Source organism: Acomys russatus, chromosome 10 (genome assembly GCF_903995435.1).
Source record: "Acomys russatus chromosome 10, mAcoRus1.1, whole genome shotgun sequence".
NCBI lineage: Eukaryota > Metazoa > Chordata > Mammalia > Rodentia > Muridae > Acomys > Acomys russatus.
This window is the reverse complement of record NC_067146.1, coordinates 13463417-13476611: the sequence shown is the minus strand read 5'-3', so window position 1 is coordinate 13476611 and position 13195 is coordinate 13463417. Positions and strand designations below refer to the sequence as shown.

Below are 13195 nucleotides of genomic sequence, written 5' to 3'. Positions count from 1 at the left end.
AATTAGCATGCCCAGTTAAAATCAAACACCTCATCCAAACATCTTAACAGGGTTTCCTTTATAAATTGTCACTTCCCTATGGGGCCATGTCTGTCTTCTCTCTATCCAGAGGCAGTCCTTTGTCCCCCACTCTGAAACAAACATCCCTTCCTCTTTCCCTTGTTCTCTCCTTCTTCCTCATCCTCTATTCTCCTATCTTTGTCTCTCATTCCCTGTCCTTTGTCCCTCTGAGGCAAATAAATCTCCTTGGGCTGAGAAGAACTTGGCTTTGGGGTGTCCTGAGCTGATACCGATCCTTGAAGTTATTATGTCCTTCCCAGTGGGTTCTGGCAATCAAACCCAGGCCCTCTGGAAGAGCAGTCAGCGCTCTTAACCACGGAGCCATCTCTCTAGCCCTGCCAGTATACTTTCTTAATACAACCCAGGACCATGTCCCCAGAGGCTAGGCTGCCCCACATCAGTCACTAAACAAGGAAATGCCCCAAAGACTTGCCCATGGGACAATTTGATGGAGACAATTTCTCAACTGATAATCCCTTTCCCCAGATTATTCTAGTTTATGTCAAGTTGACAGAAAACTACGATGTACACCTAGAATATTCAAAGCTCTGAGTTTGATTCCTAGCACCATATAAACTAGCATGGTGGCACACACCTGTGGTCCCAATACTCAGGAGGTGAAGGCAGGAGACTGAAGTTTAGGGTCATCTTTAGCTAAATAACAAGTTTGAAGCCAACCTGAGAAACATGAGACCCTTTCTCAAAAATACAAAGAACAAAGAGAAGGAAAGAAGAAGAGAAGTTGGGCATAAAGAGAGAAATTATCTAGGGCAAATGGTGTCACCTCAGAATAAAGTAGAGGTCAGGACCAGCTAAGAGTTGAGATGTTTCAGAAGATGCCACTCCAGTTACAAAGCATGACCTCTAAAAATGACAGGGACCCTGCCTACCACTCACCTCCTGCCTTAAGCTCTTGTCTGACATTCTTACTGGTGTCTCTCGGATCAGATGCGTTAAGCAATCTCATAGCATCACCTTTACTAATGAAGAAAGGAGAGAGGAAATGAGGAAGGGAGACAGGAGCAGGAAGCGGAAAGGAGAGCCAGGGAGTGAGGAAGGCGAGGTAGGCGAAGGGACCCTGAAGGGGGCGTAGGTTTGCATAAGGAAGGCATACCTGATGAAAACAGTTTTCCCTTCGTTCACATCTGAGCGTAGCTTCCTCTTCTTCTTCTTTGAGGGAACATCTAATGTAAACAACAACAAAGAAAACAAAACAAAACAAACAAAACAAAAAACTCAAAAAGACAAATGCAAGTCATGTAGCTAACTTTTAAAATATTTTAAAATATTTATTTATGTATACAAGCGCTCTATCTGCATGTATACCCGCATGCCAGAAGAGGGCATTAGATCACCTTACAGATGGTTGTGAACCACCATATGGTTGCTGGGAATTGAACTCAGGACCTCTGGAAAAACAGACAGTGCTCTTAGCCACTAAGCCATCTCTCTAGTCCCTTTTTAAATATTTCATATAAATTTTTCTGAATTTTAAGTGGATTAAAAATATAACTAAATATATTAAGAAGATGCTCAAAGTCAAAATTAAAGCAAAGCAAAGCAAAGCAAGACTAAGGGAGCAGCTCAGAGGTAGAATGTGCATTTAAGATAACCAAAGACATAGGTTCAATCCCCAGCAGCAAGGGGGGCCGCACAGGACACCTAGCTCAAGATACTTTTTTTTTTTTTTACCTAAATTGGCAAAACAAAAAAGACCAATAGACTCCAATGTGATAAAGGTGTGGGAGGTAAAATTCCCACATATTGCTGTGGTCATATAAATTAGAAACTTTAAAGAGAAAACGCATACAGCTGTAAATGCACACACACACACACACTAAACTATATCACATGTATATGCATGTGTTTCTGCTTATAAATGTGTTCAAATGTTCTCTAGGTACACAAGAAACAGAATACTGACTGTCTCTGGAAATCTGGCTTAAGAGGTTAATAATGTAGGTAAAAAGGAAACTAGCTGCTTGAAGAATAAACATTAAGGTATGTGGTGTCTCATGCTTGGAACCCAGCACCTGAGGACAAGGTATGAAGATCGCAGTTCAAGGCCAGCATGGACTTCACTGTGAGACCTTTTCAAAAACAGTATTTAAGAAAACCCCTTAGCTGGGCATGTAATCCCAGCACTTGGGAGGCAGAGGCAGGCAGAGTGCTGTGAGTTCAAGGCCAGCCTGGTCTACAAAAGCAAGTCCAGGACAGCCAAGGCTATTCAGAGAAACCCTGTCTCAGAAAAAAAAGGAAAAAAAAAAAAAAAAAAAAAAAACAACAACAAAAAAGAAAAGCCCTCACATGCTGTGGGCACACACTCACATTTCTGGGGAAAAAGTTTACTCTGTAGGATTGTTGGACTGGTGAAGAACTTTTGGGTTCTACATTAAGCACCTTTGGTTTTTGTTTGTTTATTTTAACTTATTTGAATCCTACTAGGTTTTCAGATTCAAAAAAGAACATGACGGGAGACAGATGACACCAAGTTATAGCTTTCAGTATAAAAGCCTTGATTCCAGGCTCATGAGCAAAAAAGTTTATTTCCTTTGTCTTTTATGTGGCCAAACCAAAACACCAGACTTACAGAATAGAAAGCAAAACAGTTGAATAAAGAAATCCACTCCATGCCGGGCGTGGTGGCACATGTCTTTAATCCCAGCACTCGGGAGGCAGAGGCAGGTGGATCTCTGTGACTTTGAGAGCAGCCTGGTTTACAAAGAGAGTTCCAGGACAGCCAGAGCAGTTACACACAGAAGCCCTGTCTCAAAAAACCAAAAAAAAAAGAAAGAAAGAAAGAAAGAAAAGATTTAGAACGTAGCTCAGCAGGCAGAGGCTTGCCTAGTGTGCAAACCCAGCACAAGTAAACCAGAGAGAGCTGCACACCTGGAGCCCCAGACGGGGATAAGACCACAGGGAAGGCAGGTCATTCTCAACTACATACTGAGTGTGAGGGCCGCTGAGGATGTAGGAGGCCCATCTTTAAAAATGAAGCAGAGACACAGCACACTTGGAGCGCTCGCTTTGCGTGCACGAGGTCCTGTGTTTGATCCCCAGCCATGCATCAACTCGGCATGGTGGTGCACGCCCATCGCTCAGTAGGTAGAGACAAGAGGACCGAAGTTCTGGCTTATCACCTACTACAGAGAGAGCATGGTCAACGTCAGCCTGGACTACATGAGATCCTGTCTCAGAAGAGAGGGGGAGGGGGATAGGGGGCTGAGGCAGAAGAAAAGCATTAGAAAGGATGAAAATAAAGGTTCCTTTTTCCGTAGTTAACAAAAATTTGATAGAAAACTATTTGCAATAGGCTTGGTCATTTCTTAGTAGTTTATTCAAAGCTGAAAGGCACTTATGAAGATCCCAGCAAACCTTCATCGCCGTGCTCTTCAGCACTGCTATCGCTCTGCACCATTCCTTCTTCATCACTGCTGCCTCCTTCCTCCAGGTCACTGTCCTCATCAAAAGTGTCTTCCTCAGGGCTTTCTTCAGGAGCTGCTTTCTTCACTGCTCTGCAACAGGACAGATCAGACCTCATCATCTGGGCTGACACATACGCTACTGAGCTTTATGATATATGCCAGGTTTGCAGTGAAGAGGGTAAAGACAAGAGTATTTCCCTCTCAGGAAAAATGCTGTCTTCCCCTGGTGTCTCAGAACGTGCACCTACCTCTTCTGAGTTTTCACATGAGTGGTCACAGCTAATCCTCTACTCTGCTCTTCTACATCGTCATCATCACCTTCTTCATCATCATCACTTTCATCATCTTCCTCATCTTGCTCTTCCACCCTGCCATTCTTTTTACCTGAATCCTGATGCTTCTGCGCATGGCTCTTTGTTCCACCTATGGAGGAAGACAAAGAAAGGAATTATTGCCTATCTAAATCAAGGTCATTTTAACAGGAATAATCAATAACTCAAGTTCGAGTTTCCTTGGTTCTTCAGGGTTTCCTAATTTTTTTCTTACTATACAGTCAGGCTTTCATTTCTATCAGTAAATTCAACATCCTCCAGTTCATTCAGCCACAGACCAAAACAGTTTGTGTCCATATTGAGTATCGAAATCTTTTGTCAATATTCCCTGGAGAATTCAGTATATGGACTACTACGTTGCTTTGTATTATACTAGGCTAACAAATAACCTAGAGAGTTTAAATGTATGGAGGGGCTGGTGACCCCATGGCCCACAGAGAGGGGGTGGGGAGGAGCTGAGTGCCAGAAGCTCAGGACAGTTTCCCTGTTGATCTTGATGTGGAACCCTGAGCTCCCTCCCCAGCATCATGTCCGCCTGCACACTGTGATGCCGTCACAGTGACAATGGACCAAACCTCTGAACGTGTAAGCCAGCCCGATTACATGTTTTTCTTTGTAAGAGTTGCCATGGTCAGGTGTCTCTTCACAGCATTGGAAACCCTAACTAAGGAGGAAGTACTGCATTAACTCTGTACGAGATATAAGCATCTGAGGATTTGAGTATATGAGCAGCCTGTGGCTTGATTCCTCAGTCACCAAAAGATGATGGCAAATGATATCAGCAGAAATAAGGGGAAACAAAACATCAAAGCCGTCACCACCTACATTAGATTCCTCTTTTTCTTGTCCTCACCTGAATGTTTAACTGTCCCAGGATGAGACAAACAGCAGAAACCCTTCACACCAGCCACCACTTACACACAATAGCCAACACCCTGCTCACTCTGGCCCCCACAAACCACCGCTTACACACAACAGCCAACACCCTGCCCACTCTGGCCCCCACAAACCACCGCTTACACACAACAGCCAACACCCTGCTCACTCTGGCCCCCACAAACCACCGCTTACACACAACAGCCAACACCCTGCTCACTCTGGCCCCCACAAACCACCGCTTACACACAACAGCCAACACCCTGCTCACTCTGGCCCCCACAAACCACCGCTTACACACAACAGCCAACACCCTGCTCACTCTGGCCCCCACAAACCACCGCTTACACACAACAGCCAACACCCTGCCCACTCTGGCCCCCACAAACCACCACTTACACACAATAGCCAACACCCTGCTCACTCTGGCCCCCACAAACCACTGCTTACACACAACAGCCAACACCCTGCTCACTCTGGCCCCACAAACCACCACTTACACACAACAGCCAACACCCTGCTCACTCTGGCCCCCACAAACCACCACTTACACACAACAGCCAACACCCTGCTCACTCTGGCCCCCACAAACCACCACTTACACACAACAGCCAACACCCTGCTCACTCAGGCCTCCACAAACTTGAGTTTTGATGTGTAATAATCTGAGACTGGTGGCATAAAAGCATTTGTTTCTCTCTTGTTTTAAAGTTGTTTAAATTAAAAGATGTATTATTTTGCGCATATAAAGGTGTCCTGCCTGTACATGTATCTATGTACCCTGAGTATGCAGTACCCTCAGAAGGCAGGCGAGGGTATCACAGATGCCCTGGAACTGGAGTTACAGGTGTTTGTGAGGTGCCATGTGGGTGCAAGGGGTCCACCTCCGATCCCCTAGAAGAGAAACCAGTGTCTTAGCTGATGAGCTCTATGGCCCTGCTCTCTCTTCTTCATGATTCAGTGTATGTGATGGTGAGAAGAGCCTAAGCAGAGGGACGAATGGACAAACTGAGGCCCCTCCTCACCCATGCCCACACCCTAGTAGTGAGTTTAGACTCAAAACTCCTATGATCAGTGACCAGGTCAGAGACAATCCACTGTGAATTGACTAGCAGACCTGAGCCCAGGGATCTCAAGATTTTCCAGGATGCATTCTCTCTTTTGAGGGTGAGAGGTGGGGGCTAATCTTATGGTTTGGGTATCTCCAGCTCAATATCCCTACTCTAACAGCAAAGTTCTCATACGCTTCCATCAAAACACAAGACCTGTTGGGCTTGGTGGCCCACACCTTTAATCCCAGCACTTAGGAAGCAGAGGCAGGCAGATCTCTTCAAGTTCGAAGCCAGACTGGTCTACGTAGCAAATTCCAGGACAGGCAGGACTGAGTTGCTTCCACCTTTCCAACCCTCCCACTTAATGCCAACACACCTTACCTGGGGAAGAAGCAGGCTGGGTATCTTTGTATTTGTCCTTTGCCACAGCCCAATCCACAGCTACAGTCCTACCTGCCAAACAGAGAGGTGGTAACAGATTCGTTCTTCCTTATAACAGTCCTACTTCCCACCCACCAGAAGGCAGCCACAGTACTAGTGGAGACAAAGGAATGCCAATTCTGCAGGCTGTTGGTTTTTTGGTTCTAAGCCTTTAACTGCTGAGCAAACCCAACTTCTGGTCCTTTCCCCCCCCCCCCCAAAAGATTTATTTATTATGTATACAGTATGCATCAGATCACACTATACATGGTTGTAAGCCACCATGGTATTGCTGGGTATTGAACTCAGGACCTCTGGAAGAGCAGTCAGTGCTCTCAACCACTGAGCCATCTCTCCAGCCCCCCAACTTCTGGTCCTTAAAGACAGAGAGGCGAGACGATCTTGAGTGCCAGATCAGCCTGGTCTACCTTATAAGATGATGTCACAAAACAAAAACAAAACTAAAAATGCTCCCAGTATCTCTTTTCAATCCGTAACCTTTTAACAACAGAAATTCTGCCTTTTTACACAGCCACCACACCTTTGATAATATAAGATAAACAAAAAATTGTAAATGTGCTGTAGTTACAGACACTCTGGGAAAAGGGAAATCCCGCTCCTAAGTTAGGAAAGAAGCAGTAAGCTGATCCTTTCCATCGGCCCAGCACCGCCCACGGCTACTGATGAACAGAGGAACGTAGGTGCTAGCATGCATTTATTAGCAGTTCTGCCCAGGACAGCCATTAAGAATTCTTAGAGACACATAAATGAAGGAAAGACTCCTGGCATAAGGTCTTTCAAGTTCAGTCTAAGATTAAGCACTAGAAAATTTCACCAAAAACTGTAGTGTGCTGGTGTGTGCTTAATCCCACTATAGGAGGTGGAGACAGAAAGATCAGATGTTCAAGGCCATCTTCAGCTATTTAGGGAACTCAAGGCTACTCTGGGCTACCTAAGCTACCATTTAAACAATGAGATCCTAAGCAGCAGCAGCATCTTTTGAATATACACGCCCCCCCCCCCCCCCCCCCCCCCCCCCCGGCAAAAAAAGAAAGAGGAAAAGGTGGTTATTGTGCTAATTCACTCAAGTACCAGAAATCACTAGGTCAGGGTATGAGCATGGAAGACTTACCTTTTATGTCTTTCATATTCATGCCTTTGAGCGCTTTTCCTGCTTCAAGGAGGTTTTTGAACTGAACAAAAGCAAAACCACGCATCTTTCCATCTGTGAACAAATATACAAAAAAGTTAGTGGCAGCAGGACAACGAACAGAAAGATCCTAGCAACCCAGGCTGGCAAGACAACTCACAGGCTGACAATCAGCCAAGAGCTCGCTGCCCCAAAGCAACAGTTTGTCCTCTATAACTCCAGCCTTAGGAAAGCACTGCATCAATACCAGTGAGAACTAATGCAAAACTGAGTCTAATGTAAGTCTAACAAAACTAATGTAAGTTCAAGGGCACACCACCAGCACCTGGCCTCTCTACTTCCCAGGCACTTTGCAAATATCATATTGTCTAGGGCCACAAAGAACATAACAAAATATTTATTTCCAGTTCAATAATAGGGAAAAAGTCACATTCAATTATCTCAATAAGCTAGGTGATGGTGGTGAAGCCTTTGATCCCAGCACTTGGGAGGCAGAGACAGGGGGGTCTCTGAGTTCAAGGTCAGCCTGGTCTACAGAGTGAGTTCTACACAGAGGAAACCTGTCTCAAAACAAAACAACAACAAAATTATCTTCATCAAACGAAGGTAGGCAAATACCTGACTTCCTTGGGATATTCACTTCCAGAACAGTTCCATAGTGACAACATACTGCTTTCAAGTCATCTTCTGAACACTACAGCCAAAAGGAAAAAAAAAAAATGATATCACAGCAAATAAATGTGAAACATCAACTACTTAGTTCATTTTCTGGAAAAAGTCTGAATATTTTACTCCTTTTTTTTTTTTTTTTAACTTTCAAGACTAGAACAACAAACTATGAACAGACAATCGCTTACTTTGTATCTAAGAAGCTAAAAAGAAAAAGATAAAATGCCAGATATGGCCTCCCACACCTATAATCTCTGAGCTCAAGAGATGGAGTCAGGAGGATCAGGTGTGTGTACATGAGCTACAAGAGCCCCTGTCTCACTCAAAAAGGGAAGAACAGCAAAGTTGAATTCACAGATCTTTTTCTTACTAGTAGCTTCCTCCAAAGAAAGCATCTTCACATTTCATGTATTTAATAAGTTCTTTAAATTTTTATTTTATGGGGGTGTAGAATAATGTGTGTGGAAATCAGAGCACAACTTGGCAACCGTTGGTGCTCTTCTTCCACCACCCGGGACCTACAGATCAGGCTCAGGTCATGAGCCTTGGCAGGAAGAACCTTTAGCTACTGAGCAACCTTTCTTGCCCCTTAATAAACAGGTCCTTCCCCCGCCCCCCTCCCCACCCCCAATTCAACAGGCTAAGGTTTATTTCCCTAAAGAATTTAGCCCAGTAATAGATATCGTCTTGGTGGAGAGGTCGACCAATGATCATGCTATGGTCCCTGCATCCTTCAGAACGCACACTTAGCCTCATCACTTACCCTAAAGCTGAGATTCCGGATAATTAATCTGGCTTTCTTATCTGCCACTTTGGCTTTTTTGGGCTTTGGCACTTTCTTTGGAGACTCTGAATTTTCTAAAAAGTAAGAGACATGGCATAAGTCTACAAACCCACTTCTAGGCGAGACATAAGTGGAAAAGGTACCAAGACAGACAGCACTTGCCATGAGGTCAAGCATGCAATATCCAGGAATAGCAGATTTCCCAGAAAGATATGCCAGCAAATGACTATCAAAGCATACTCGAGTCTTGACAACAAAAGAAAGCTAGGGAACTCAGGTTCTAGAAACTATCTCCCAGCTCTAGGACCTTCATTTTCAGTGTCTCCCTTACCCTTGGAGGATTACTAGAAACTCACCATTTTTCCTCTTTTCCTTGGACTTGTTCTTCAGCTTTTTCTTGGCAACAGTCACGTTGATCTTGCAACCTTCGAAGGAAGTGATCTCCTTGAGGGCCCTCTGAACATCTTCCAGCATGGAGAAAGTAACATAACCAAAGCCCCGGCATGCCTTACTTCCTAGAACAAGGTACAAAGGAAGGGAAGGGGAGTGAAAAGGGAAGCCAAGAGCACTGAACTAAAGTCGTCATAGTCAAGGCCAGCAGGTGTTCTACCCAGCCACCTGTGAGCTATCCACCAAAGATACAGTTCTCAAAAGCCAAAGAACCAAGGCTGGCATCGGCAGGTCCTTCCCCACTTCACTCAGGACTACCAGGCTTCCTCTTCCTCCCAATTTAATATCTTGCTGTTACTGTCTCTTCTTGCCTAAGCCCTGATAATCTTAAGAATATAGAGTACCCATGATATATATTAGGCCTTCAGTGAAGAAAGAATTCAGCATCAAACAATGAAAGATCACCAGAAAGGGTAGGAAAAATACATATGGTAGATTTGAAAAACCAGATTATAATAATGCAGTCTTTTCTTAGGAAATATTAGCAATAAGTGAGTAAGGCCCTGGGGAAAAAAAAAAAGGAATCTCAAAAAATAAACTTTATTTCAGAAACCTCATCAAGGCCTTAGCATTTCAGTATCAAATTAAATATTTCCAAAGAAGGTATAAATCCCTGGCCTTGCGTTAGCTTCAGAACTCTCCTAGCTAGGTAAAACAAATATTACCATCCCTTCTTTCCAAAGAATAATTTGAGATAGAGAAAAATAAGTAAATATCAAAACAGTATTAAGAAATAAGCTAAGAAGCTAAGGAGATGGCTTAGTGGTTAAGAGTACTGACTGTTCTTCCACAGTACTGGGGTTCGAGTCCCAGTATCTAGATGGTGGTCCACAACTCAGTTCCATGGAATCCAATGACCCCTCTGGCCTCCAAGGGGACCAGGGCACCAGGAACATACATGGTACACAGTCATACATACAGGAAAAGACTCATGCACATAAAGTTAAGAAATTAATTTTTTAAAGAACTAAGTTAATTCCTCCTTGCCAGCCTCATGGTCTTCCATGAGACTACATGAAGAAGAGTATCAGGGCCAAAAAGATGGAAAATTATTCATCATGACCCTTTATTGGGTGGGGGTTAACAGTAAAACTGTGATTAATTTCTTCCACACATTCTCGCACACGCTCCCACACACAAACAAACAACAACGGAGATGTCTGCCCATGACCTGCAGAAGAAACAACTCTCTTTTCAAATACACTTAAACCTCCTCCAGACAACACAGGATATAGCACAGGATAGCAATCTATATAAACTGGTTGCACAGCTGATATATGGCACCTTTCAGAAAGCAAACTGTGACACAAAGATTGGTTTCTTTTCTCTTAGAACTTCCTTTCACAAAAGCCTATCACTTGTCTTTCAGAAAATAACAATAAAGATCCTCTTTTCGATCAGTACAATATAAACAAAGCTGCTCAAATGTGAAGTTATATGCTCAAATGAAGGCATATACAATAATTGTGTCTAAAAAACAAAAACAAAAAACTGCCACACACATTCAGAATCTTCCCAATCATAAAAAGTGTCAAGTCGATACCATTAGGGAACACCCCATCTCACCTCCATGTCCACCCTCCTCCACCACTGGAGTACACTTCCTTCTAGTACACCTCACTTGCCTGGATAAGAAAGTCTGTTTGTTGCTTTTTAAGGGGTATGAGAAAGTTTAAGGATTTAGACCAAGAACACCAGATATAAGGTAAGGGCACACAAAAGTTATATTCCACAGCGATGGGCTTGGCACTGGCCTAAGGCTTTGGCAACTTCTCCAGTTCAACATGCTGGGCCACAGTGGATGCGGGTGGTCTTTGGCACCGCTTGGAAACAGTACTACTGTCCATTACACCCATGCCTTCCTTGGCTACGGCGGTGGGTTATAGGTGAAGCAGAATCTTGAATGCACCTGAACTCTGCCCCCACCCCACAAAACAAAACAAAACTCTGCAATAGCAGCAGGAAAAAGGACATTTTCTTTCTTTGAGACAGGGTCTTATGTAACCCACGTGGGCCTCAACTTCCTGCCTCCACCTACCATATGCTGGGATTACAGTCACATACTACCACTCCTGGCACACATTACTGTTGTAACATTTATTTACTTATGTATAACCAGGTAGGAGTTGATTCTTTCTGTCCCTCAGGTGGGGTGGGTCCTGGGTAATCAAACTCAGGTGGTTAGGCTTGACGGCAATTAGACAGATGCTGTGGCTTATAGCAGTCAGAGCCGTGTTAACAACCCTAACTATAACTTCTGTTACCAAGAAATAGAAGCTAAAGATTGTTAGCACATCAGACTCCCTAGTCACATACTCAGAAATCATGGAGGGGAAAGAAGAGTCTACCAGATGCCAGTTCTCAGCAGCTGCTCTGTTGAAAGGCAGAGACAGCTACCTAGACAAATGCCTGCTGAATTAGAAGGGAGCTAAATGTATGTTCTAGGTATCATGAAGATCTATCAAGATGTTCTTGGGAAATAAATGCTTCTACATAAAAATCATCAAAATTCTTTCACATTCTAATACAAGCCAACTCTCCATAGTAGGCAATCCAATGCATGCCAAAGAGAATTTGAGGCATATAGCAAGCCAGCAAATCTCTCCAATGACTCAAGCCTTATCCTTGGAATCAGAGCTGACTCCCGTACTTCTCCTTGACTCATACTCACTACCTAACGCTTCGGCAGATACTATTTTACCTTAACAATGTCTACATACAAAACAACTTCCCGCACTTCCATTGCTATTATCTTTGTCCAACAGCACAATCTCTCTCCAAATCACTGCTACCAACTGGGCCCCTCTTTTTACTCTCTAAAACTCTATTCCCCACACAGCGGCCAGAAAGACTTTCAAAAGTAAGTCTAAAAGATCAGTCACTGCTCCCTGCTTAAAACCAATGACTCCCCCAGCAGAATGAAAGTCTGTAATAGCCAACAAGGTCCTATCTGACCTGGCACACTTGTCCTTGTTTTCTAATTCTCTTCCCTTTATTCACTTCCCTTGTCACACCGGGCCACTCTACTCTCTTCCCCTACAATGACATACCTGCTTTAGTATCCTCAAAGTTTCTGCTTCCTGAATTCAGACTGTTCTATCCCTGTGAAAGTCTAAGTTCACTCTTTCCTAAAACAGGTCTTCCCTACACACACACACACACACACACACACACACACAGAGAGAGAGAGAGAGAGAGAGAGAGAGAGAGAGAGAGAGAGAGAGAAACTCTCTATACTTTTTATTTTCCTCCTTAGAACTTATCACCATTGTCAACATATAGCTTGGTTATTTATTGGCAGTCTTTCAAGCCATAAATATGTAAGAACAGAATATCTGATTCAGTGATTTAGTGTCATACATTTGTGGTACCCCAAGGACAGCTGGCATTCAAGAAGTACTTGCCAAATAAATGAACAGCATATTAAGACCTCACATGTGATAATCAAGTTGAGTCCTCTTGCTTGCCATACAAACTTCAGATCATTAAGTTTCCTTAAAGCTTATATTCCTGTTTTCAAAAATGGGATTAAGACTCTCTACCCTATGAGACTGTTGAGAACATTAAATGAGTTAACCGATGTCAAACTAAACACCCTACCAGTCTAGCAATCGTCTGACTCTCAATAAGCCATACTGGTGCTTTATTAAATGTTAGTTTGGGCCGGACGTGGGTGGCGTACGCCTTTAATCCCAGCACTCGGGAGGCAGAGGCACGCGGATCGCTGTGAGTTCAAGGCCAGATTGATCTACAAAGTAAGCGGAGGACAGCTAAGGCTAACACAGAGAGACCCTGTCACGGAAAACTAAAAAAGAAAGAAGAAAGAAACAAACAAAAATGTTAGTTTGGGTTGTTTGAGACAGGGTATGTAATCTAAGCTGGCCTGCACTTGCTCTCACATCGACCAGACTGTCCTCAAACACCCAGCGATCGTCCTCCCACCGCCTTCCCAAATGCTGAGATAACAGCCATTACGC

At 43.7% G+C, this 13195-nt stretch overlaps 1 protein-coding gene across 1 annotated transcript in view; it reads right to left on the bottom strand.

Moving 5' to 3' along the window:
• The window catches only part of Rbm28 (RNA binding motif protein 28), a 34213-nt gene that overhangs the window by 20468 nt on the left and 550 nt on the right, over nucleotides 1-13195 (bottom strand). Inside the window, exons 2-9 of the mRNA XM_051151846.1 lie at nucleotides 9125-9283; nucleotides 8748-8842; nucleotides 7934-8009; nucleotides 7298-7390; nucleotides 6127-6198; nucleotides 3734-3908; nucleotides 3436-3575; nucleotides 1175-1244 (exon numbers count right to left, since the gene is read on the bottom strand). Coding sequence (XP_051007803.1) covers nucleotides 1175-1244; nucleotides 3436-3575; nucleotides 3734-3908; nucleotides 6127-6198; nucleotides 7298-7390; nucleotides 7934-8009; nucleotides 8748-8842; nucleotides 9125-9283 — 880 coding nt within the window. The remainder of the gene's footprint in view (nucleotides 1-1174; nucleotides 1245-3435; nucleotides 3576-3733; nucleotides 3909-6126; nucleotides 6199-7297; nucleotides 7391-7933; nucleotides 8010-8747; nucleotides 8843-9124; nucleotides 9284-13195) is intronic.